Genomic DNA, 27813 nt, shown 5'->3' with positions numbered 1-27813 from the left:
AAACTCACATGCATCTTTCTTCTTTTTTGTGTAGGGGAAATGCTATCGTTTGTACGATAACAAGTCTATGAAGAGGCTCTTTAACTTGGTCAGGAAAAAGAGGTGGCCAGTACGTAAGGCCGCAAAGATATGTGGGGTTCCAGAGCCTTCTTTGAGAAGATTTGTCAGGAGAGGAGAAGACAAAATTGACTGTCCCATGGGGAAAAAAAACAATCATACCAAAGCAGCATGAAGAGAAATTTAAACACCACATCATTTATTTGGCCAAACTGGGTTTCCAATTTACTCGGTCGGACGTTATAAAGTTAGCGACAAATACGGCAGTTTTTTTAGCGATTAAGGCAAATGATGGTAAGATGTTTACCAAGAACTGGTTAGACAGGTTCCTGAATAGATGGCCAGAACTTAAAGTTGTGAAACCTTTGAAACTTAGCCTCTTCGGAAGGGCTAAGGCAACAAGTGAAGAGACTGTCCCCAATTACTTTCAGGAGCTCAACCAAATAATGAACAAATATAATCTGAAAGAAAAACCACACTTAATTTTTAATGTAGATGAAAGTGGCTTACAGGTGGAACATAATCCCCATCGAGTGGTGGCACCGAGAGGTATGAAAGCTAATTCAATTGTTGCTGACCGTGGTGCCATGACCGCTGTCTTAGCTGCTGGGAGTGCCATTGGGCAACCTGTTCCTTCTTTCTTTTATTTTCAAAGGGAAAAGGATGAATGACATGTTAAAGAATGGTGCTGTTCCTGGAAGTGGTTTTCGTATGTCAGACTCAGGTTGGAGTAATGGCCAAATTTTTAAGAACTACCTTGAGACTCATTTGTCCAAGTGTTTACCAAATCGAGCTTCCGACGAACATGTGCTTCTCTTATATGATGGACACTCGTCACACATTTCCATGGAGTTTATTGATTACGCCAATTCCAATAACATAATCCTTTTCGTACTCCCCTCACACTAGATATTTTACAGCCCATGGATATGTTACCATGTTTGGAACTTTAAAAACATTTTATCACCCAGTGCGTCGAAAGTTCATGCGAGAAAATCCTGGGCATTGCAAGTTATTACAAGATATCACATTTGTGAATTATTTCCAAAGCCTTTGTGAAGTTTTTCACCCCAGTGAATTTAGTGACTTCCTTACGAAAGACATGTATAACATCAAGAAAAACATCTAACTCCTGTATAAAGATAAATCTGAATCTGAGGATGAATCATGTGATAAGTTTGAATCCTGATAGGAATCCGGGGATGAATCCTAGGAAAGCTATAGGTTGGTCAAGTTTCGTCAACTTTTGAGGTAGGTACTTAAACTTGGTTAATGAGAAAAACTGCAATTGTGTTGCTTGAACATCTGCGCATGACATGTGAATTTACACGTAACTGGATTACCAATCTAACTTAGGGATGTGTGGTTGCAGCACTTGCCTGCATTGTGTAGGTTATGAACCATTTCATCCAAATACAGAGAAAAATGTGTTCCATATATTAGAGCTATGATTTACTAAATTATTGCAAGTTGATTGCCTAATTCATCGTTTCTGTCAACTTGTCAGAATAGCCTTTATTTTCCAGTTCCATGATAATACCTTTATGAAACCACCAAATTGTAACGAATGCAATGCAATGCAAAACAGCGGCTTTATTACCAAGGTCATAAAGAAAGAAATCGGTGTCCTCGAACCTCATTATATATTACAGAAGGAAGTAAGGTGAATGCACTGCTCTTGCACCTGTGCTAATGTAAAATCCCTTGGCAAAAACATGTGATGTTTGTTGACCAGGTATAATATATTTGCTCAGAAAAACTTGCTTTAAAAGTAATAATACAAACGGGTACTTTTGGATTTTAATATTAAAGGAGTGTACAGTTATCCACATTTTCTCACAAAGAGTGTTAATCTACCATTATAGACGTGCTAAATTAAATTTGATGACACATTTGCCCGAAACTTTTATTTAAGACTTGTCCGAACTGAATAGGGCTCAAAAAAGCATAACAAATTCCGTGTCTTTCACATCCCCTTCCTTGTGAAAAAAATAATCAATTCCCCTAATTTGATACTCGGTTTGCATTTTGAATATTAAACAATAAATAAAAGAGGCTGAGTAAGTTAATAAAACATGCCAAACAAACTGAACAATGTCTTCTTCTGTTTTTGTGAGAAATAAAGCATACATCGCAGAGAAATATCTAATTAAAATAAAATGACCCCCCCCCCTCTGCATTAAACAATAATGTTTAAACATGAAGGATAACAAAATAATTATATACAGACTAATCGAAGTACAGTAGCAGCCTATTTTAAGCATTTCAATATCCCACGGTTCTATTAAAAAAGATTGGTTTTCTCAAACTATTGAAAAATATCTACCAATCTCGTCGCAACTTTAATTTCAATATGAACTTTTCAAATCACGCGATATTGTTTGTATATAGCCTTACGTTTAGGCCTATTGTTAAGTTTCATTCCAAGGACAAATAATTGTATGTATATATGCATTGAAATAAAGGAAAAGAAACGACATACGTGGGCGGGAGTGAATATGAGTCATAAGTACATTATATACGAGACACCCAGCTTCTATTCAGCACTTCTCTTCTGTTCAGCTTAAGTAATCGTTTCTTCTAACACCTATGTAGGATCCCACCCTTATTCTTTATTGTATTATTGGTATTCCTTTCTGGTCGATTTCTTTTCAATACTGCTTGCAGGTGGTGTCTCAGGAACATTCTCTTTAAACCTGATCAGAAGACATACCAAAATGGGCGACAACATCTCAATGTAAGTATAGTAGTATATAACATCTAGACTAATCTAGATAGCTTTTACACCAGGTTGGGTGTTGGGACTGGGTAGGGTTTTTGGTATAATTCCTTTTAATTCAGCTACTATCCTAATTCGATGAACACGTCATCATATGCGGTTGGAAATGAATCGGTACCTTTAAGTAATCATACAATATTTAGGAGTTAGTTAGTTTCAGGTTGTCTGTGTCAAAAGGTGCTATCAAACCTTAGTTACGGACATCATTGGTTGTGAAAAGTCCAATTTTAAGCTTTTCTTTGGGACTCTGTCCTACACCTTATCTAGGACAGAGCAGAAGAGACGTGACTTACGAACATATGAGGATTGTGAAGAACTTGAAATATTTTATCATTAAATTATGTTGCAGAGCGACAGAAACCGATGTTGTAATGTTTAAAAATCAAAGTAGGTTATGCCGAACATTACAAAGTTGCAACAGTACAAAAATCGCTCTGCCAATGATCGCAAGGCGTATGTATTGGCGTCATCACGGACTAATTTAATTTAGTTTTCTTCCAATATTATATAACAATATAATACCTTCATATAAATGGAATGATATGTCAAACTTATTAGTAATTGTAACCGATAATTGCGGTTCTCTCGTCTGATATAACTTTCCATTTTCCACATACAACATTCAAGATCTGCTGCTAATCGTCGCAATATCTGGTCATTGGCTGTGCTGGATGATCGTCTTTTGGGTGTGGCTGGAGAACGCAACGATGGCACCTTCGTCGACCTATATAAAATACCTAATGATACCAATTCTCAAGAGAAATTGTTATTAAACAATTCACAACCATATTATTCTAAGACCTTTGCGAACTCATCAACTCGGTGCGTTTGTTTTTTGGATGATCGTCTGTTCGCAACGTGCTCTGAGGATCAAATTGAATTATACGATAGTAGTGATGGCAGTTTAGTCAAACGACAGAATTTCAGCGGTCGCCCCTGGTGTATGACAACCGGACATAAGCTGCTATTTGTTGGTATCCGTTGCTCCGATTGCGTGATTGTGTTTAATGCCCATTTAGACCAAACTAAAACAATCACCTTAAGAGGATTACAAGAGGATCGTGAAGACTGTCCTATAGATATAGCCGTGAGAAATGACAAGGTGCTCATCGCTACCTTGTATGGGAGGGCTTTAATGTATAATGACGAGGGAGAACTAGAAAGGGAATTCAAAACTTCACTTCATGAGAATGCGGTGGCTTGGACTCTGGCCGTCAGTGAAGAAAATGGATTCATATTTATATTATGGGGAAGACTACATACCGAATCAATGCGCGGTGATGTTCATTCTCTTTCTGAGGGACACATCTTGGCCTCGTTTAACCTTCCTTACAATTGCTGGAAAATGAGGATCAATAATAAAGCAAACAGGATGTTTGCTGTCGCCCAGAAAACTGATAAAATTTATGGATTCCACACAGTAAGTAATACATATATTTACAATTATTAAATATATCACGTTTATATGCAAAGAGTTGGCATTCATTTATTTCATTATCACTGTTATAACATACAAAACCTTCAAATGAAAAGGAAATTCCGTGAACAAGTGACAAAAGTATCTTGTAAGCTCAAGCAACATAACCTTACAGGGAGGATAGCAATTGGAAAGGATGTTCAAGTATATGTGCCCTGTAAAGAGTATAGATTGTATCAAATTTGACATTGTCGAATCATTTTTGTCAGTGTTTCCTTGATTAAACTTTAAGCATAGAAAAATAATACATTTTGCTGCAGTATTTTGATTCCTTATATGACATTATTGATTACTTATGCGTGCGAATCCTTTGTTTTTCCGGCGTGAGAGTGATTATATGTGGCATTTGTATTGTTTAGGGGACTGTTTGTTTATAGTGCACATTAGTACAGTGAGTTCTACAGAAAGGAAACAATATAGCATGGTTGACCCGTACTGCGTAACAGAGTTTCATTCTTCGAACGAAACTGTAGTATATAGCTACACAAAGGTAACCATCGTAGCGTATTGAAGCACAGGGAACTAGGGAGAATGAAGGCTGATCAAAAAATTACCACTTTAATTAAATAGTCAAGTAAAAGTCTGCGTTGTATCTTTTCAAGTGTGCGAATATATCATAATAAGCGTATTAACACACGCTCAAGTATGAGCTATTCGCATACGAACTTTACAGTTATATTCATACGCGAAAAATAATTGAAAATGCGCAAGACCACGTGGAAATCTACATTTCCTACAATCGAAGCTGAGGGCTTCGATAAGTTAAGTGGCGGATGTTTTGGCTTTCGAAATCATAGACACGGTTATATGTTAATTTATCATGATTCGGGTTATCGTACTTACGAAGAAATGATTTGAGAAGACCGAGCCAGTACGCTGTCACTAAAATATTCAAAAAACAGTGATACAAATTGCTGTTAAAGACCTAATAAGTAATTTAAAGGACTTGACTTACGACGAGCACTGAAACTGACCATATATTATCCACACCATTGTGCTTTATCTATTTTGGCATATCCTCTACACATTTTTTTTTCATCCGTGGATGATATTTTTGTATGTTTCTATTACAGAGGGAACTTTTCAGTTATGAGAATTTATTGGTAACGTTGGAAACATTGGCTGAGAAAGATGACTGCCAGAAGCTACTCGACCATTTCAACTGTTCCACAAATAAATCAAAGTCCATTCTAGAAAGTCTTGCCCCCGTATCATCCCTCCTCGGACATCTTAGAGAGAATGGGGTTTTTTCTTCTCAAGACATCCGCCCTTTGGTGACGGCATGCTCTCAAACAGGACTGAGAAAATTAGTTGCGGGATTGGAGTTTTATGAATGTCACGGTACATTTTTATTACACGCTTGTACAAATTGTAGTAGCAGAGTACTTATTTGTTAGCATTATGTTGTTCGGTCATTTCAAAGATAGAACAAAGGTAGGAATCGAATCCCGGAACTTTGTGTCACAGACACCCTATAAATAAATATATAAATATATATATATATATATATATATATATATATATATATATATAATATATATAATATATTGAAATATATATAGAGAAGAAAACCCATATATATATATATATATATATATATATATATATATGGGTGTCCGCCTATAAAGCGGGAGATCCGGGTCCGAATCCTCTTGGAGGCTGGAAGTGTTTTCACTGTTCTGAATTTTCCAATTCACAACAATTATATTCGTTTACCTTTGTCGTTCATTTCTATTTCATTTAACAGAGTCTGTTCAAAGTATCTTACATACATCCATACACCCACATATCATATAATTGTTTGTATCGTAGGTAACTTTACAACTCCAGACGCTGAGGGACAGAAACTCGAATATGCACTAGAAACAACAGAGCAAGAGAGACAGAGAGGCAACGAAAGTGGAAGGGAAGATGTTCAAAACAGATTAACGAACACAGAAGAGGAAAATCAGTCACTTCTTACTATACTGAAGGCATTGGAGGACAGACTAAAGAAGGTGGAGGATGAGAAGGAGCAATTAACTGAGGCATTGGCAGTGAAAGCTCAACAAAACCAAGTAAGATATCATAATATGTTCACTTCAGAAAACATGTAAATGAGTTGTATCATTAGATGTTAAACAAATTGAAAATATGAAAGTATCAAATAACTGAAAGCGTCATAGGACTTTGTACATCATTGAGGACAGAAAATATAAATTGTTGTTGGTCGAGTTCAAAGGTCATTGTCGTAAACAAAGATAAAAATCATTTCACTCTTAAAACCATTTTGCAGTAAGATAGTGATACTTGAAGATATGCTGCTCTAATAACACAAAATGACAGAATTTGGCAACATAATTTAGGGAGGACAAAACCCAAGTAAGGTCAACGCCATTAAGATATATTAAAATGTTTTCAAACTTCCCCCCTTACCAATTTGCTACTTCAATGCTGGTCTTTATATTACTGTCATGTCGAGCAATCATGGAAAGTCTGTTTGTGAATTTCTTCTGGTGGTTGGAGACAACATGTTTGCATTCATTCATTTACAGGTTACACCAGCTTCCGTTACAAAGAAAAAGACATTATCTCAAGAAATGGAAACTCCAGACGTATCACAGGAATCAGTTTTACAAGGTTAACTACAGAATATACAATACAATGTGCAATGTTAAGTGCGTTTAAGGTCAAAGTGATAAGAGCTAGTTGATACACATGATTTGCTGATATATGGTCATGTGTTCATCATTCTGATATTTTCATCAGTGGCTCTGGAACAAAATTAGTCATTTAACTTTTGACTCACTTAAATTAGTCGTAATCGCAGTTTTGTACCTGTAAGTAATAGTCATGTAAATCACAGAGGAAGTCATGCCATATTTGTGTCCACACTGTCAGTTCTGGTTAGTATGATTGTACATTATCGTGTGTCTTGTATGTTGGAAAAAATGGACGTTGAGTCAGCAAAGGAATTTATCTCTTCGCAAAATGTATATCCCCTGATATAGTATGGAGATGTTCCACAAGTTAGGAGGTCCAACAATACGGTATAGGCTAAACACACAATAATCTCCTTGGAGCTTCAAAAGTATGTGTGTGAACATGATATATATTCGTGTGCTATAAAGTAATCACATGATCATAACCAGACTTATAAGATATATTTTATCATAGGCAACGTTAAAATCAAAATACAAACATTGAAGAATTGTAAGTTGAAAGAACCATTCACCGAGGAACAAGCTTGTGCGAGCTGCTATTGCCTTATCTCTAAAACATAACTGTTAAGTTTGGTGGAGCGACTAACAAATATTTAAATCTAACGATCTAAGACTCAAGCGTACGTAGGTGTATCAAATTATGGGTAAATATTATTACGCTAGGACTTTTGAGAACGGTACAACACAAGAATCTGCTTTAATAGGAATGATATTTATGAAACAAATTACAAATTTTCACTTTGGGCTGAAATTAAAAATATGGTAAATTCTTTCTCAGAGACAAATGCAAAAGTTGGAACATTGGTATTCAAATATCATCTTTAATTATCCAACTTGTATTGTCATGCGCGTGTTATTTTGCGTCTTGATTTGCTGTTCGTTTTATTTATTTCAGCTGAGTTCGGCAGACTAATGGTCGGTATTGCTGAAGATCTTACTCTAGATAACACTCTAAGATTAGCGGCTTTATTTCGTTTATCACCGGCACAAACCAATCAGCTGCGTCGAGTTTCTTTGATAGAGACACCAGGAATAACTCTGCTTAACGTCATAAAGACACAAAACATCATCAACATGTACGATGTCACTAACCTACAAAAGGGTTTGTTGTGTATTCAGCTGAACCGAACAAACGAAAATCTGTTAGTTCCATACCAAGCTAAGATTGGGCAATTCCAGTTTGAAGAAAACCAAACACCGAAATTACTCGATTGGCCCGGTAAGTAAGATATTAAAAAAAAAAGGGAAATCAGTGATGGTAGTGGAGTATATGGATGGAGTGTGTATGTGTTTCTGCATGTGACCTTTCCTTATATTAATTGCAATTTTAGTGAGTGCTATATGTGTTGTGCAGCTTCCTCTTAATGACCAATGTGATCGTCCGTTCTTTATTATAAGTTTGTTAACCAGGGAAATTAATAACAAAATCCGTCAATTCTGTTTATATAATCACGTATATAGGAGATATGTACATACCCTTTTTATGGGTGGTTAAGTGATACAGGTTTCGTCTATATCATATATCATTACTGTCAGCATTTGTCATACGATTCAAGCGTTTTGTTAAGCCTATTCGAAATAATTCTTTCCACTCATGGTCAGTTGTTTGTAAATATTTCTTAAAATGTTCTTAATATGTTGGAAGTCAAAAGTTATTTGACAACGGTGCTAAAATGTAAAAACCTTGTGCCAAGTAAGTGATTTTGTTCGATGTATAATATGGTTCATTCTAGATCAACAGTATTTAAAATCCGTATACAATATAAACTAGCCTTACCCATTAGTACCTTAATGAGTTCCCATTGGATGTTGGTTGTTTGTTGTTCTTGAATTGCTACGGCCAAAGGTGGATGATGAATGTTGTCTCTGCTCAGTATTGATCAGTCTTACATCGCCTTCGAGCTATCTTCTTGTAGAATGCAAAAACGTCCATTGGGTCATTTTTGTGACGCAGATGTCTCACGTTGTGGTTTCAACTCCTGAAAAAAATGTGTTAGTTTTTTGTCTTTTGGTAAATTTAATTATCTCTCTGTTCTAATTGTAGATAAAACGTTTGCCAGTGTCGACGAAGCCACTTTATATGAAGAATCTACAGAAAGAGAAGAAACAGAGGAACATCCTGAACATGATGAAGAGTTACCAAGAACAAAAAAAGATTCACAAATACATCACATGAGACGCAGTCATTCATACATGGAGCACAAGATAAACTTTGAAGGCGGTACCATGAGCGTCATGGGGATATGTCTAACTATTCCAAAGGATGCTTTATCCAATGATCATGTAATTTCTGTCAAAGTAAAAAATCACAATGATGTGTCACTCCCTGTTATTGCTTGCGGGAGCAGGATGACACCCGTGATTCAACTGGAGCCAGAAGGACTTACTTTCAACAAGCCGGCACGATTGACTGTTCCTCATTCAGCTCTCATCTCTGAAACAGACTGCCAACGTGTTACTGTCTTCGCTGGTCGTAAACATGAAGAAAATTTACAAACAGGTAAAGTTGGTGACCATCAATCAGGTTTTAGGAACATCATATATATACAAGATGATAAATGTATGAAGTAACTTGGAAGAATTAGTACAACATGGAATATGCGTATCTCGGTACCGTTATCTTATCAGATAGTTTCGTGCATGTCATATATGCTAGCCAAAATGTTTATGCAATTACTTTTCCACGATTGACTGACATTTTGCATCATATTCTCATGCATAGGTGAAATAACTTGGAATGAAGAGGAAACCACTGATTGCAAACTAGACCGAGAGAAGATCAGTTTTGACATTAACATCCTGAGCTACATCTTTGTTACTTTAGTCAGCCAAGAAACAGAACAGAAACACATATTCCGTGTTGTTTTCTTCATTGATGGGATTCTTGATGCCAAAGAAGATCTCTTGATAACTGTTTGTTTCTCTAAGGACAGTGAAGAAGACTACAAGGTTATCATATCTTGAAATCCAGTCTAAAATCATGCCATAACGTCAGAAGTCAATGTGGAAATTATGGTATTGAAATATGATAAAGAAACACATACATTTAATTTCAAATAAATTGCATGTTTAAAAATATATTTCCTTAATTTGAAGATCTCGGTTTTGTAACATGTTAATGTGTTAAAATAAACACTGAGAATTATACCGTAAAAATTCCATAAAACTTTTAGTTGGCAGCAAAACCTTGATTTTTCAAGCTCACGACCTATGAAGAGACTTGGGGATTTTATTTCTTTATTTTTTTTACTTTCAGTAAACGTTGTGGTATTTGTTTATACTGTAGATGTTATTAGAAGACTACTCGTCCAAACTGAGTCTCGGGAACTACAAAACAATTCAAATTACTCGGACATTGGGTGGCGACAGAGATGAGACTTCCCATATTGAGCTCATGGTGTTTTCAAAGAACGATAGTTACCATCTGACCAAAGAAGAGTCATCAAAGGTTAGGTATTTACTGGCATTCAAAAGTTATATTCCGAAAGGAGAAAGGACGTGTCATTTTTCTTATTAATAGTAAAGTTAAACATACAAAGTTACAAGCAGTGAAGTCAACCATCATCTCTTTACAGATGTCCATGGCAGGCAAAGTTGCCTGTCGTATAATTCTTAAGTTCAGACCATAACTTTTCATTTTCCTACTTAGTCTAAGCTTTATTCAAATCAGAATTAAATGCAATATTTTTATTTTTGTTACATTAATTGTTTCCGAATACCTGTTTCGTCTATTAGCATGTTGAAATCGATCACCTCTGTGCCGCCAGTAGGGTCTCTCATCAGTTCAGACTCAAAAGGAACCCAGATGTAGACAATGATATGGTTGATGTGAGGCTCAAAGTGTCACAAACTGAGGAGAACGAGCTAACTGTTTTTCTCCAAACAAAGGTGAGTTAAATTGCTCGGATCTTAGCCTACTCAGCCCATGTGGTAAGATGTTGGAATTAAGGAAGCTCTTTCTGCATAAGCTTTTGTTCTATGAAATAAGGAAGATTAAAACAAGATGCCTCTGAATTATTATATGCTTATTTCATCTAGTTTGTACGGAATATAAAGCCCTTTAGCAACACTTCTTCTATACGATGTTTTTTAAGATCATTTAACTCATCACTAAAAACATCTGATATATGGTGGTCACATATCTGAGTCAGTTGGCTGTGGCAGCATTTGGGCTTTATCGAATACCATAGAAGTAATGGACATGTATTGTGTTGCAAATTTATTGGCACTATGAAGTCCATCGTTGTGACATAGGAATGAGTGATGGGATTCCAGTTTTGGTTAGATGACGTATCTTGTCCGTTTGCGTGAGGTCCAGTGTGTGGGTGCTTGAACGCTTAATAGATGTGTCGTTAACTCTTCCTAAACCGTAAATCTGATTCACTTCGAACTCTGTTGATGTGTCCCTGGGTATTAGTGAAAATGTCTCAGTGACGTATGAAGTTATGCAATCCAAGGTAAGAAAGATTTCAAACGTCAAATAAGGAATAACACAGTGGCGGGGCGTCCATACAGTCAGGGGGCGGAAGGCTCCCCTGACGGACTCAAACGGACTGCTGGCGCACTTTTCAGCTTTTAACCACTTTTACTTATTCGCGATTATTGCCTTTTTTATTGCGCTGTCATCTACCTATTAATATTTGTCACATTGTGTTGGCGATGACACCTGTTTATTCTTCGTTTGTCTGCAAATTAGCAAGGCCCGGAAAGGGTCATTTTCAGCAATCTAGGGATTATCTTTACTCAAAAAATGTCTGTACGCTCCGCGCCAGCCTGTGGTGGCGCTTCGCTTAGATAGTGTCGAAAGCGCCCCCACAGAACATTCTCGCCCCCCTGACCAATACCCCTAGCTCCGCCACTGAAATAACCCTGGGTCAATGGTCCATAGAGGTCAATTGTCAAACTTGGTTAAATTTGTACGAAAAGGCCGCGAAGTCATCAAAAAGCGTAAGTCCTATGGTCTTCAAACTTGGCGCGTATGTGAGGGGAAATGGATCCGCATCTCCGCTACCTATAACATCATACAATGGGAGGTCAAATAACAGAAAGACCATTTTGCTCCTAACAAAGTTACAGAAATCCAAACACCCATGCAGGAAATCGATAATAGAACGTATTCATGGCGATATTTAACCTCTAGTTCCATGGGTAACGTGGTCAATTGAAGTCAACTTTGTTCAAAGTTTGGCAAAAGAATGTCTCGAACTCTTCCCAAACCCTCATCCGGCATGGACTTCAAACTTGATGGCTATGTTCCTGGGTGTCAGATGAAGTGCAGAATTCAGCTATGGCGATGAAGGGTCAAATGGAGTGGAGTGTTAGCTCAGTGGTTAACTCCGGTGCCTTCCAATCATTAGCTCCCCGGTTCGATCTAGGAGACTGACTTCGGTCAGCTTGCGGCTTTGATGTGCCAGTGAGGCTTCTTCGCGAGTTCCTGCTTGCAGGAGGATCTAAATACATACATACAAATGTGTGAGGTGTCAAAGTTGAAAACAGCGTTTTGGCAATTGCACACGCACCAAAAAGGGGAAATGCTCGAAACCCCCAAACGGTGAGCACGAGATATCATACTCTGAAAGTTTACAGCATTGATGAAACTTCAATGGTTATGTGGCCAATGTAGGTAAAAGGAAAGTTTCAAATCAATGTAAGAAGTAAGGGCATGCAATGTTTGTAGCATATTAGTTAACGTAAATATCATTGGGATCAATGAACTTCAAAGGATCAAAGAGGTGTTTCGCAAACTCCAAACTTGCTTGGTTGTAACGATGTGCGTCCTGAGTGCGGACATCACATGATGGATTAGGGATCTGCTACTGCATTGGATTGCCTACTAGTGTTAACTTACGCACATCTACATGAGAAAAGCGCATCTTAACACAAATAGTAATCAGAGCGCATTGTTTTGATGTTCTGACATTGACAACCGTCCCAAGAATAATAGCGACTCTGGCGTGAAAATTGAGACAAAAGTAATGACACATGAGTAATATAGACACATGAAGTTTAAAGTAAGGGAAATCATCATGTAATCATGAAATCATTACACTGATCACAAGAACTGCGGTAGAATACAGACCATAACTAGACTTTTTGATATGAAAAAATAGAGTGGGCTACAGCAAATTCATATTAATAACAAACTAAGCAGAACAATTGGTATATCTTTACCAAATTTGCATGAATTGCTGCTACAATTTGCTGCGCTAAAATTGAAGTCTTGTACTAAATTCTTGAATACTAAACGTTTTGTGTAATACTTGTAAGCCTGATCCAGAACATGAAGTCACGTGACCAGAGTTCCAGCGTCTGGGATATAACTGGTCATCTGAGGCATGTAATGAACATGAGATAAACCCAATTGTTGCTCTTCAACGAACGGTATCTTTTATTTCCATTACACTCAAAAAAATGAAGTGTTAAATTTGAATCGTAAAGTGTTGAATTTAACAGCCCACCCTGTTTGGATTAGGGACAACACCCACCGGGTTAAATTAACACTTCAGAAGTGTAACATAATATAACACTTTGCGAGTGTTGCCTTAACAACACCCATACAAGTGTCAAAATAACACTTCCTGGTGTTGAAGGTACACTACAGGGAGTAAAATTAACACAATAAAGTGTTCATTTGTTAAAACTTCTGGGTGTCAACATGACACTTCAGGAAGTAAAATTAACACCATAAAGTGTTCATTTGTTAGCACTTCTGGGTGTCAAAATTGCACTTCAGGGAGTATAATTAACACTCTAGTGCACATTTTTTGGCCTTCTGGGTGTCAAAGTTCTGCTTCAGTGAGTAGAATTACCACCATATAGTGTTCATTTGTCATCTGTGTCAAGATGATACTTAATGGACTCTCAACACACAATAGTGCTCTCTCGTTTATACTTCTGGATGTATATTTAACTGCTGGTTTGTAAAGTTTTACATGTTTATTATGTAACGCAAATACAATACTGTTATGTAAAATTTTGCCAGATAAGTTTACATCGCACCCGTTTAGTAAATATTTTATACAGGTTTTAGGTTAAGTATTACCTAGTAATTAGGTAAACAATATGGATGCATGTTTGAATCGCTCACAGCAGAAAGTTACATTTAAGAGAGAGCAAAAAGCAATGACAACACAAACAATTCAGAATGTGGGATTTTCAGCAATTAAACACCCTACTACCTTCCTATTCCAGAGGTCCATTTATTATATCCCATTAAATGTAAAACGTACAATTTAGGCTATAAAAGTATTGTCTTGTGGAATTAAGTCAACTTAAAAGTGCCAACATTTTCAAATGCTACAGTGCAGTTACTTGGTATTTATTTTTTTGCACATGCCTTTTGGTTTCTAGATAAAAGACAAAGAAACAACTCTTCCCAAAGTCAATTTCAAATAAGCAACAACTTTAGATATATGCTGATCCGTGGGATGAGAAAACGTGGAGTACTGTCTATGATGACTACTACACTGCAGTTACTTTGTCTTTGTTGTTGGCTCGTGCCTTTGGTATTCCAAATTAAACACAAAGAAAAAACTCTTCCCAAAGACAATTCCAAATAAGCAACAACTTTAGATATATGCTGATCCGTGAGATGAGGAAACATGGAGTTCTGTCTATGACAACTGCTAAACTGCAGTAACTTTGTCTTTTTTGTCGGCACGGTGAGCACAAAAATCTTGAATCTGGTTGCGTTTCACACCACCAGGCAACTTGTAGACAACTTTTTGGAAAAATTCCCAGGCACCGAGACTTGCAATTTGGTATAATTCAGATTTAACACGTAGAATAATTTGAAGCAAACATCAATGGCTTCATAAATGTCCTCTGGGGTAGGGCATGTCTCTGGATGATCACAAATGACTGCTTGGGGTGTATTTTGCTTCCTCCAAGAAGTAACACATATTGCTGAGGTCTTTCTGAAATCTTTTGCAAATAGAATTCCAAGTTGATGCTTCCTAAGTAACAACAAAGAAAAGAAAAGAAAATTCCCATCATAATGAAGTTGTGTTAAAACCTTCTTGGAGCATAAGCAGTTTTGTACATGTACCCCTCACAAAACATGAACATTGCTAAAGAAAATGCACACAATTTAATCAGTTGTGATTCTAACTTCTTCAAGTACATTTGAATCTAGAAAGCCAGATGGCCTATAGTGATTACTTGTCAAAACAGGAACTTGCATTAAACTTTCATCAGACAAGGTAGGCAACTTTTATAACCAATGCATCATGTTAACAATGCTTAAAACAATGCTCACTCCCACTGTATGCAATTGTGTAGATTGATATGAATTATAACAGCTAGATCACTTCCATAAGATAGCTAAATTATAGTTGGGCCTAGGTCTAAAAGTATCACCAATCCACATCAGCTTCGGCCTACTTGCTACAACTTACAAGCTAAAATGGCAATTAGTGGTAATTATATATTGCATTACATGAATATATGTTTATCCCTTATTGAACATAGTACCAGCGTAACTATAGGCCCATGCCCGATGCTATTTAAAATGCATTGTCTTGAAATAGCCTAAGTATACCCTACTAGTACTAGGCTAGGCCTAGTAGTAGTACTACTTAAAAAAGTGACTCGCAGGGTATACGAAGTTACGGTTAACGCACAAAAAGGAATAGAATGCACTAGATTACAATAAAGGCCTAGACCAAAGTCCTCCGTCCGTCCGAAGGCAATTCCGTTTAATGTTTACTTGTATGTAGGCTACACTGATTCGTTGACAATTATGAGTTGACTATGACAAACAGCAGCTAGCCTATTATATTAACTTATAGTATGACTTTAACGTTAGGTCTACGTAACGCAAGCGATTCAAATGCATTCGTCTACCCAGCTTAGTCGTGGGTCTCTAAGCATATCTCGTTCTTGTCACGTACACTTACATAATATCAAAACATACCTTCGAATTTTTCAATCAATTCTTCCAGGCCCCAGTCTCCTATAACGTCATTTTCATGCCATTGTAGCTCGTTATCGCACACTGAGTACGTAACGTTTTGTGGCTTGAACGTATATATGGCTGTGGTTACTATAGTACATTTAGTAACGATAAATGTCGACAAACTGGTACAAGTATTGCTGGGTACGGTAAATGGGTGTTCACGGTACGGTGGTATCGTTTAAACACTTAACTTACACTAAGAATCCAGCTGACGGGAGGTTTGACCAATCAGAATGCTCGAACTGAAAGTACACTTCTGCAGGTGTTAAAAAATCCACGCTACATAAATTATGTAACCCTACTCAGGGTCAGAGTAACCCTTCAGGTGTAGGGTGAACGGTTACACCTGGGAAGTGTTAAAATTCAACACTCCATTTTTTTGCGTGCAGTTGCTATATAACTGTTAAGAATTAAATTTAGCTTTCGGTTAATTTTATGGTATGAATGATTATACTTCCAATATTATTTAAGTTGTCAATTAAGGAAGTCGTCTTTATTTCTTCATTTCATCAGGTAAAGAATATTATACTTTCGCCAACAAGTCTTAAAATGCTGTTTCGAGAATATTACTCAGGTGAGTCTCTAAGTGGCAGGTGGGACAAAAATACACATCAATTATAGACGCACACCCAGCAGAGTGCCTAAGTGGATGTGAAACATTATAATACTAAACAACGACATATCCCAGTGGGTGTTTAAATGACGTTTAAATGATGTGGATCAATAAATGAACACATTATCACATAAACGCATCCATGCGAGTGTCTGATTGGGGCTGGGGAGTATTAGTAATCTGGCTTTCATGTTACGCTGCAGTAATCCAAATTGAACTTTACCCTTTTAAAACTATGACAAATATACATGATCCCTTGCACGCTAAATATATTATGTAAAAGATCTATCCTCAACGCTTTGATTTCTCAATTAATCAAGTTCCTTCTTTGAATGTAAAAGTTGGTGGTATGCCTTCACTTTTAGACTTACACGCATACGAAAAGTTGAAAGCGGAACTATCACAGCTTCTGGACAAGCAACATTGTGAAAAGCTAGGTGGACGCTTCAAACTCAAACCAGAGGATCAGCACATAATCCAGACAGCAGAAGAACCTGGAAAGATGCTTATGAAAATATTAGACGAAACTGAGCTCATCAAGCCAGACAAAATTATTGATCTGTATGAAGGATTGAAAGCTATTCACCTTAATAAGGTTGCAAAAGTGGCCCTAGAGTACATCGATATGTCAACGAGAAAGCATGCAAAGGAAGGAGAACAATATAACGAGAATTCGGTGTGTAATTTCTTAAAACGTACAGGCATATAAGTTTATTCATGAAGTTTTATTATCGTGGTCATTGCCATCGCGTATGTTATCGTTATCAAATAATTATGCAACGCTTACGCTTTACAAAAAAAAATAGAACGGTACCCATGTTTGAAGCAAAGAACTGTCAACATGTTAAAAATCCTTAAATTATGGGAAACTTTCTAAGTTTTCGAGAAAAAATTATAAACTATTGCTCATCTGACCGTCACACAGCTCTACTTCCTATATTCCAAATATATCCATTAACAAATGAAAGCAAGATTCTTCGCCACTAATATTCAATATGCCACGATGACCAAAAGAGAAGGACCATTGCATGGGATTTCCATTGAAAGTAACATTAATACGATTATTACTCAATTTTACATTAATATCTTGTTTTGTCTTTCCCTTTACATATATAATTGTGGAGACAGGACGTGATCTCAAAAAGAGAATTTCAGTCTACGAGATCTTTTAAAATTTTGCAAGAAGAGGAATACGCAACACTGGATATCCAACGAGCCTTAAAATTGTCTTTCGGCAAACTAGATTTGGCCAGACGGATACTCCTGCTTGCTAAAGAAGCGCATGGTACAGTACTGTTTGTATATATTGAAGCTCATAAATGCATGAGATTGTAAATATCAGGTGGTTGGCTACAGTTGTAAATGGCAACTATATTTACCAATTCATTAATGTCAGTGCTTATGTTTGAAAAAGAAGGTAATGTGTAAAGATATTTGATTTTGTGTGAGTTATTTTTACGTCTTATTATACTGTCTTGGTCGGACATAATGGGTTATTATATTGATATCAATCTCAACTATCTTGGTCGCCCAAGGAATTTAATCTATCCTTAATAACCTTGATTTGTCTGTCAATTTCAATTTCCGTAAAAATGGAGTAGACAAACTTTCCACAAGCTTACTTAAAATATACAATATATTAATACAAGATGTATTGTTTACTCATCAATTCCTTATGTATAACTCTCTATCTGTCTCCTATAGAGGGGTTTCCTCTGTTCCCAAGATCAACTCTTTATAAGGAACAATACATTGATCAGCATGGAGGAGAGATGGATATCGCAGGTCTTCATCTGGTTGTACCAGCTAATGCACTTCACACTGGAAGGATTATTAGTCTATGGGTTTCTAATGACCCTGCGATTAAAGGTCCTATCTTAAAGAAGAGTCTACGGATGAGCCCTGTTGTGAAATTTGGCCCAGAAGGTCTAACCTTACACAAACCTGTCTCGTTGTCTATTCCACATTGCGCGTTTACTTCGAGTATCCAGACTGGTATTGATGTGTACTCTGGTGTATTACAAACAGGTTAATTCCTTTCCTTTACTTTGTCATTTTATTTTTGTATTTTCAAGACTATATTTCAATATTTTGTAGTCGTTTTCACTATTGGCAAATCAGAAGATACAGATGCTCGTAGTAATAAATGTAAATATATAGATTGAGGAGATTTACAACAAATCTTAACGAAGCATCTTGTAGACGGGAATCCCCAAAGTAAAGTCACTTATAGAAAGATAAACTAACAAAGGGATCACTGACGAAATACTAAGAGCAAGTTACAGAGACTCAAGAGGATAAACAACCAGAGAGAGCAGGGTAGATTTATGCATAGACTTGAACTGAACCATTTCGGTATTATTTACAGACGATATAATATATATGGATGTTTGACAATATAAACCATTACCAGAATGAAACTATGGTAAAAGTAGTCTATGGTAAAGTATGGTACAGTAGAGTAGAGTATGGTAAGTGGGGGTGACTATGGTAGAGTATGGTAAAGTATGGTAAAGTATTTTCTGGTAAAGTTTATGGTAAGGGTAGGTCAATCTTATCATAACATTGTTAAGTCCATGCACCAAATGGGATTTAAAATAAGTAACAGGTAATCAGCAATGTGCAGCTAAAAAGAATTACTTTACATGCACAATGTGCAAGATGGAACATGTTATATTAAGTTAACAGGGCAGTGGCGCCCTGTTATAATATCTCATTTATAATATTGCAATGATATTCATGGCCTTGCTGACCTTCCAACTTTTATTTACCGTTTTTTTGTTTTGTAAATTCATAAAGGAATAGTCAATACAACTAGGAGACCGAATGGAATGATCTTGCTAGCGTAAAGTAGGGCAAACGAATGATTTTTCTATTCCAAACAGCGTTAAATTACTCTCAATGTACAAATATATATTTCAACATATTAATTTAATAGCGTTTTTCTCGATTTTGGAGCAGGATACCATTTCAATTATTGGCATTATGTTGTACCAGACGTTGATTCCTCCAACGTTTGATGTAACTAACGCCTCAGTAATTATTATGCTCAAGTGACTTCATTGTGACGCCATTTTGTTTCAGATCAATCTGTGAAATGGAGCCCAGAAAAGAAACACCTCAGTTGCTCTATGACTACTAATCATCTTGAAGTTGAAGCTCAGAAGCCCTGTCTCATTGGTCTTCACGTTCCATACATACCCAAAATGAAGAAGCGTGTCTGTGTTTTACCAATTGTAAACATTTCTAATATGGGGGATCAGTTCACTCTCCATCTCTGGTTTCACAACGATGAAAAATTGGAACATGAAGTAAGCACAGTATTTTATCAAGTTATTTGCCTCTGCATGGTCACGGATCTCAAAGAATCCATTTGTCTCTTCATGTACGTGTCATTCTTTTGACAAACGTTTCTTCCTATGCAGTCAAGGCTTAATACCCGCCTTGTTACAGTAGGACTTTTTTACAGAAACCCTTTTTGAAAATCAATACGCTCCGGTTTTTCATCACAGTCATAATCTTGCATAAAAAGAATAGGTGTTAGAAGATCATTTCAGTATTGACTCATAGAGCAGGCTGTCGATGGCCATGGATGATGGACGCAAACTTGTTGTAGCCCAATAACAATCACTTAAACAAGTAATAAAATGGTAACTAGATATTCCAGTTCTTAAGCGATAAGACAATTAGTAATTGATGACTGCCAGCAAAACCTACAGCGATGCGAAGCAAATACACCTACCAGTTATTCGTTGGATGTATATTGACAATAACTGACAATTCATTTCAGTTCAAAAACAGACAATAATATTAAGTGACTGCCATGTGATTTCAGTCAGAAGTGAGACATGTTGAGTGATCGTTTATAAACGAGAAGACACAACATTTTCTAGCAAACATCATCAAGTCTAAGATATTAAGTGTCATTTGAAGTCATATGGAAATGGGCTGTGTAGTATTGAGCAATAAAATGTGTATACACGATCAACTGATATATTAAGCAAGTGTTGTTCTATTAACAGAGCATAATCCATGAAGAGGTCTACAAAAACAAAGGATTGGCAGTTCATCGTCCTGTGTCTTTTGTTCTCAAATCCATGGGGTCAACGTTCCCTGTCAATATTGTTTGCTCCACTCCACAATGTACTTCTGATCCTAAATTGGTAGTAAGTCATGATTCTCTGTTTACTTAACCATGGCCGACTTAAAACTTATGTTGTTATCATTTACTGTTATTGAATGATCTTTGTTAATTGTCTTAACCTTGTTTATATTAGTTTCATTAACGTATTGATTGATTGAGTTTGTTTTAAATTTATTTATTCTCTGATTTTGTTTTTACTCCTTTATTCCTTTGAATACTCTTTATGTATCTTATATTTTCAATTCTTAAGATTCTACTATAGTCCCATGTAAAGTGCTTGAGATATTCTTTTATGTAAAGCGCTATATGAATATTTAAATATATATATTTAAATATATATATATACATACAGATTTTCTAGATATACCTTGATGAAAAATCCTCTGCTTATTCTCTCTTAAAGAATGTTGACACTGATAACCTTTGGTTACAAAACAGACTCAAATGCGCATTCCAGATTCATAACAAAGGATTAAGAAATACTGTCAATCTGAGAATTGAATCAAGAAACTGGACTTTTGGAACTATTCGCTTTCAACTTCACGTGGAGTTGAAGGTAAGTTAAACTATCGACATTTTTACATTTGTAGTACTTAAAAGATGCTGTCTGTATGTGCACTAAAGTTATTATATCTTTATCGTGGAATACCGTGAAAATAATATATACCAGGTGAACTTGCTTAAAGTTGCAAGTTACGTTTTTATGTTAAGCAATCATTGCTGTCAGGCTTACAGATGATAAGAGGAGAAGGCTAAATATATGATTAAGCTTTTCCACTTCACGATGGAAAGGAATAAGACATAATGCCAATCTCAGAATTGAAATAAGACACTGGATTTTAAGAACTTTTTTCTCTTTCAATTTAAGAATGAAATGAAGGTAAGTTAATCTTAAATGATGCTGCCTGAAATGCAACGTTAATTTACATTTGTGGTGTTCAAAAGATGCCATTTGTGTAAACTAAAGTTAACATATCTTTTTTCGTGGAATACTGGGAAAATTGATGGAATACCGACATGAAAAGCTATGGTGAACTTGCTTCAAGTTGCGAGTTAACTTCCTAAGTTAAGCAAGTATTACTGTGACGCCTTCTGATGATAAGAGGAGATGGCTAAATATATGAAGAAGTTTTTTCCACTTAAGCACAGCTTATTATAAGAAACATTAATCTTTCTCTCTTCTGTTTTCCCTACAAAGATTGAAAACTTCCGGCGCGCTGACCAAATCGAATCTCCATTCCAGCACATACCACCGCAATGTAAGTAATACAATGTAACTTTGAAGCAAACCTTAAATCTTCAGATTGCTTTTAACAATTTTACAGAGGAAAAAGTCAAACTAGGTGTCGGCAGATGCACTCAAGTTCCTATTCTGGAAGAACTTCTATTATTTTATATGCTTATGGTTAAAGATGGAGTTACAAGTATACCCGGTATTTCGAGCATTATAGGTGTAAACAATTATGGACTTGCAACACATTTTATGAGTTGCTGGAACTCAATTTCTTTAGAGAGGCAAATATCTTCTATTCATGGAGTAATTAATCTATTGGTTTTGACTTTGGTAGTATGTGCATGTGTATTCATTCATTCGTAGCTTAGAAATCCATCCCTATATTTGATGACTTGTCTGTAGATTCAGTTCCACTGAACGTCCTGAGCAATCATTCTAACTGTATTTCTGACTCTCAATTCAGCAAGTAGCTTGCAGGAATAGATGCATTCGTAAATGTAAGAGATACAAATCTAACCCTCATCAAGTTAAACGTATTTTTTACAGACTGAGCGTTATGAAGAACAACGCCAATAAACAACTAAGAATAGTTTCAGTCCGTTTTTGGCGTGTCTTTCATTAAAAAAACAAACAATGTTGTTGCTGCAATGATTAAGAACATGTCTAACTTGATCTCATTCTGGCATTCAGTAACAACAATCTTTTAACTCACCATGCAAATGTGAGAAATAAAAGAAGGAACTGTGTTCAATATAGGGGATTTCCGCCTTCTATAGTGGCACTGTAAGAACACACAATGGCAAAATAGCTGCCCTCGATATGACCTTTGACCTCTAGGATATTTCTGATATGAAATAAGCTGTTTCTCAGACTTAGCATGCATGCACCACTGGTAATAAGAGATGATGACTGGGATTATTCCCATTTAATATTTAATTGTTGTCATTGTAATAATCATCTCATGTTATGACTTTGCAGCAATTATCGACTCGTTTGCTCAGCTAAAGAAGGACTTATCGTATCATCTTCATGAAGGCGAAGGTGTTCAGCTGGCAAATATGTTTCGACTCTCTCAAAATGTGGTTATGGATATTGAGAAGCACCATAGACCTGGAGCCTTCTTGTTAGAGATGCTGACTAAGAATTCATTGATATCTGCGACAAACATCAGCTTACTGGAACATGCCCTGACAGAACAAGGAAATGAAGAATGTGCACAGCTTGTCAGAGAGTTCCGACGAAACAACCCCATAGTTCAAGCAACAGTGTGTCCATAATAGATTTTAGATTTCAATTTATTGAAATCTCTTCGTATATATTTTGTAGTTCTCATAAGCAAACAGATCATATCATTTAAACGGCTGCTTCTGAATAAATAGTATCCATCAGAATTAAATATGGCATAGTAAAGGTACTGATAACTGTTATTTTTGACACTGTATGTCATGATAACATGCTGCAACAATTTTCATTTACGGTAAAAGCCATGAAAATAACTTGCTTATGCAAGTTATACACGGTAATTTACTGGGTAGGCAGTTGTAACTTGTTTCCCTTGTCTGCAGTGGAGTAAAAAAATTTACTAAACAACTGGAGAGGCAACTTTAGATTTTCTCACTTTCCATACAGTTATATCACTGCGATTTTAACATCGTTCAACAAACCACTGTTTACATCAAAGTCAGTTCATTCAAAGTTGTCGTTGGTAACTAGACGTGTTTCTTACTGTCTTTTTACTTGTTTATTCTTCTTTTTGTTTCTGTTTTTTGTTTGCTTCTTTAAAGTTTGTTGCTTTGTTTTATGCTTCTATTTGACATTGATTATCAAAGTCTCCTTAAATTTTTCTAAACAATGGTTAATTAGTTGATTAGAGAAAACATTATTAAAATGTTACCATATTTGTGTATTTTCATTGCGTTAAATCTGAATAGAAATTGGATAACAACATCATAGCTTCAAATTAATCGTAAAGTGAAATAAGGTTCAGACCATTTAAGCACAAACCGAGACAGAATCTCCATTCGCAATTACGAACATCAAAGTAATTAAGTTCATTTTATGTTAATGTTCGTAACTAGACATTTTCGTTCTGTCTTTTTACTTTTTTATTCTTCTTTGTTCATTGTTTTGCTTCTTTTAATTTTGTTGCTTTGTTTTATGCTTCTATACTCGACATTGTTTTCAAAACCACCATAAATTATGTAACCAATGGTTAATTAGGTGGTTAAAGAAAACTAGTAATTAAAATGTAACTATATTTTTGTATTTTCATGACGTTAAATAACAACATAAAAGCCACAAATAATCGTAAAGAAAAGTAAGGTTCAGACCATTCAGGCACAAACCGAGACAGAATATCCATTCGCAATTACGTTTTATCAAAGTAATGAAGTTCATTCTAAGTAGATACTTGTAACTAGACGTGTTTCTGTTGTCTTTGTACTTGTATCTTCTTCTTTGTTTTTGTTTTGCTTCTTTTAAATTTTATTTTGTAAACAATTTTTAATTAGATGGTCAAAGAAAACCTAATTAAAATGTAACCATATTTGTGTATTTTCATGACGTTAAATAACAACATAAGAGCCTTAAATTAATCGTAAAGAAAAGTCAGGTTCAGACCATTCAGGCACAAACCGAGACAGAATATCCATTCGCAATTACGTACATCAAAGTAATTAAGTTCATTCTAAGTAAATGTTCGTAACTAGACATTTTTCTTTTGTCTTTCTACTTGTATCTTCTTCTTCTGTTTTTTTTTTGGTTTGGTTTGCTTCTTTTAAATGTGTTGCTTTGTTTTATGCTTGTACTTGACATTTTATCAAAGCTACCATATATGATGTAAACAATGGTTAATTAGTTGATTAAAGAAAACCTAATTAAAATGTTACCATATTTGTGTATTTTCATTGCGTTAAATCTGAATAGAAATTGGATAACAACATCATAGCTTCAAATTAATCGTAAAGTGAAATAAGGTTCAGACCATTTAGGCAAAACCGAGACAGAATCTCCATTCGCAATTACGAACATCAAAGTAATTAAGTTCATTTTATGTTAATGTTCGTAACTAGACATTTTCGTTCTGTCTTTTTACTTTTTTATTCTTCTTTGTTCATTGTTTTGCTTCTTTTAATTTTGTTGCTTTGTTTTATGCTTCTATACTCGACATTGTTTTAAAACCACCATAAATTATGTAACCAATGGTTAATTAGGTGGTTAAAGAAAACTAGTAATTAAAATGTAACTATATTTGTGTATTTTCATGACGTTAAATAACAACATAAAAGCCACAAATAATCGTAAAGAAAGGTAAGGTTCAGACCATTCAGGCACAAACCGAGACAGAATATCCATTCGCAATTACGTTTTATCAAAGTAATTAAGTTCATTCTAAGTAGATACTTGTAATTAGACGTGTTTCTGTTGTCTTTGTACTTGTATCTTCTTCTTTGTTTTTGTTTTGCTTCTTTTAAATTTTATTTTGTAAACAATTTTTAATTAGATGGTCAAAGAAAACCTTATTAAAATGTAACCATATTTGTGTATTTTCATGACGTTAAATAACAACCTAAAAGCCACAAATTAATCATAAAGAAAAGTAAGGTTCAGACCATTCAGGCACAAACCGAGACAGAATATCCATTCGCAACTACGTACATCAAAGTAATTAAGTTCATTCTAAGTTAATGTTCGTAACTAGACATTTTTCTTTTGTCTTTTTACTTTTTTCTTCTCTTTGTTTTGTTTTTGTTTTGCTTCTTTTCAATTTGTTACTTTGTTTCATGCTTCTACTTTACATTGTTTATCAAAGTCAACATAATTTTTTTCTAAACAATGGTTAATTAGGTGGTTGAAGATAACCCAATTAAAGTGTAACCGAATATGTGTATTTTAATGATGTTAAATCTGAATAGAAATTGGATAACAAAATAACAGCTTCAAATTAATCGTAAAGTGAAAAAAGGTTCAGACCATTCAGGCACAAACCGAGACAGAATATCCATTCGCAATTACGAACATCAAAGTAATTAAGTTTATTCTACGTTGATACTTGTAACTAGACGTGTTTCTGTTGTCTTTGTACTTGTATCTTCTTCTTTGTTTTTGTTTTGCTTCTTTTATATTTTGTTGCTTTGTTTTATGCTTCTATTCGACATTGTTTATCAAAGCCACAATAAATTTTGTAAACAATTTTTAATTAGATGGTTAAAGAAAACCTAATTAAAATGTTACCATATTTGTGTATTTTCATTGCGTTAAATCTGAATAGAAATTGGATAAAAAAAATAAAAGCTTCAAATTAATCGTAAAGAAAATAAGGTTCAGACAATTTAGGCACAAACCGAGACAGAATCTCCATTCGCAATTACGTTTCATCAAAGTAATTAAGTTCATTCTAAGACGATGTTCGTAACTAGAAATTTTCTTTCTGTATTACTTGTTTTTTTCTTCTTTGTTTTGCTTCTTTTAAATTTGTTGCTTTGTTTTATGCTTCTACTCGACATTGTTTATCGAAGTCACCATCAATTTGTCTAAACAATGGTTAATTAGGTGGTTAAAGAAAACCGTATTAAAATGTAACCCAATTTGTGCATTTTCATGACGTTAAATCTGAATAGAAATTGGATAACAACATCATAGCTTCAAATTAATCGTGAAGTGAAATAAGATTCAGACCATTTAAGCACAAACCGAGACAGAATCTCCATTCGCAATTACGTTTCATCAAAGTAATTAAGTTCATTCTAAGTTGATGTTCGTAACTAGAAATTTTCTTTCTGTATTTTTACTTGTTTTTTTCTTCTTTGTTTTGCTTCTTTTAAATTTGTTGCTTTGTTTTATGCTTCTACTCGACATTGTTTATCAAAGTCACCATCAATTTGTCTAAACAATGGTTAATTAGGTGGTTAAAGAAAACCGTATTAAAATGTAACCTAATTTGTGTATTTCAAGACGTTAAATCTGAATGGAAATTGGATAACAACATAAAAGATTCAAATTAATCGTAAAGTGAAATAAGGTTCAGACCATTTAGGCACAAACCGAGACAGAATCTCCATTCGCAACAACGTTTCATCAGAGTAATTAAGTTCATTTTAAGTTGTCAGTTGTTAACTAGACGTATTTCATTTTTTAATTTGTCGCTAGATTTACACTGTTTCCGTATTTCTACTTTTTACCGTTTTCTTGTCATTCCCCCCCCCCCCCTTCCGATAATAGGTACACAGGGCTTAATAGGTTCTTATACTTTTGTGCTGCAACGAAACCAGATAGTACTAGGAACCATGAAGGCATATCACAATTTCGCTTACTATTGCAAGTAATGTGCTACGAATCGACAAGTTATTAATATCATTGAATAATAAACAACCCTGTTATACAGCATATCATCGATGTTATTAAATGAGCTATTAAATAATGTCTTAACACTGCGTAAATACATAAAATAAACACGTCAAAGTGTTCACCTACAGTGCAAGTATACTAATTTTATTGTGTATTGCTGAAATTACATGAAATACTTACCCATAACAGAGACCCTAATGGAGTGGCCAATCAACAGGACTGTACTTTGTGCTATTTTCAGTTTTTCAATAACCTTTAGGTTGATAAATATGACTCCCAAATTATTCAAATATATGTATGACAATAAGAAGTCTTCTTGTTTTTAATTAATGAACGATACAAGTTTGGGCTGTAAACAAAAACAATAACAATACAATAACAACAGTATATACAATAACTGTAAATACAATAATATATATATATACAATAACAATACAATACAACAATACAATAACAATAACAACAGTATATACAATAACTGTATATACAATAATATATATATATA

At 35.2% G+C, this 27813-nt stretch overlaps 1 protein-coding gene across 1 annotated transcript; it reads left to right on the top strand.

Annotated features, from left to right (window-relative positions):
- Positions 1-166: 166 nt before the first annotated feature.
- LOC139964994 (uncharacterized) lies at positions 167-27435 on the top strand. The gene is made up of 20 exons (XM_071967129.1): positions 167-351; positions 2725-2794; positions 3464-4256; positions 5387-5654; positions 6126-6370; positions 6848-6932; positions 7911-8234; positions 9060-9515; positions 9738-9964; positions 10302-10463; positions 10751-10903; positions 16485-16545; positions 16950-17260; positions 17713-17869; positions 18289-18612; positions 19669-19895; positions 20607-20750; positions 21132-21284; positions 21927-21987; positions 22941-27435. The coding sequence occupies exons 2-20, from the start codon at positions 2775-2777 to the stop codon at positions 23237-23239; spliced, it is 4470 nt and encodes a 1489-aa protein (XP_071823230.1). The 5' UTR covers positions 167-351; positions 2725-2774; the 3' UTR covers positions 23240-27435.
- Positions 27436-27813: the final 378 nt, after the last annotated feature.

The sequence above is a fragment of the Apostichopus japonicus genome, chromosome 23 (genome assembly GCF_037975245.1).
Source record: "Apostichopus japonicus isolate 1M-3 chromosome 23, ASM3797524v1, whole genome shotgun sequence".
Taxonomy (NCBI): domain Eukaryota; kingdom Metazoa; phylum Echinodermata; class Holothuroidea; order Aspidochirotida; family Stichopodidae; genus Apostichopus; species Apostichopus japonicus.
The sequence above is the reverse complement of the archived record's forward strand: the minus strand, read 5'-3'. Positions and strand labels throughout refer to the sequence as shown.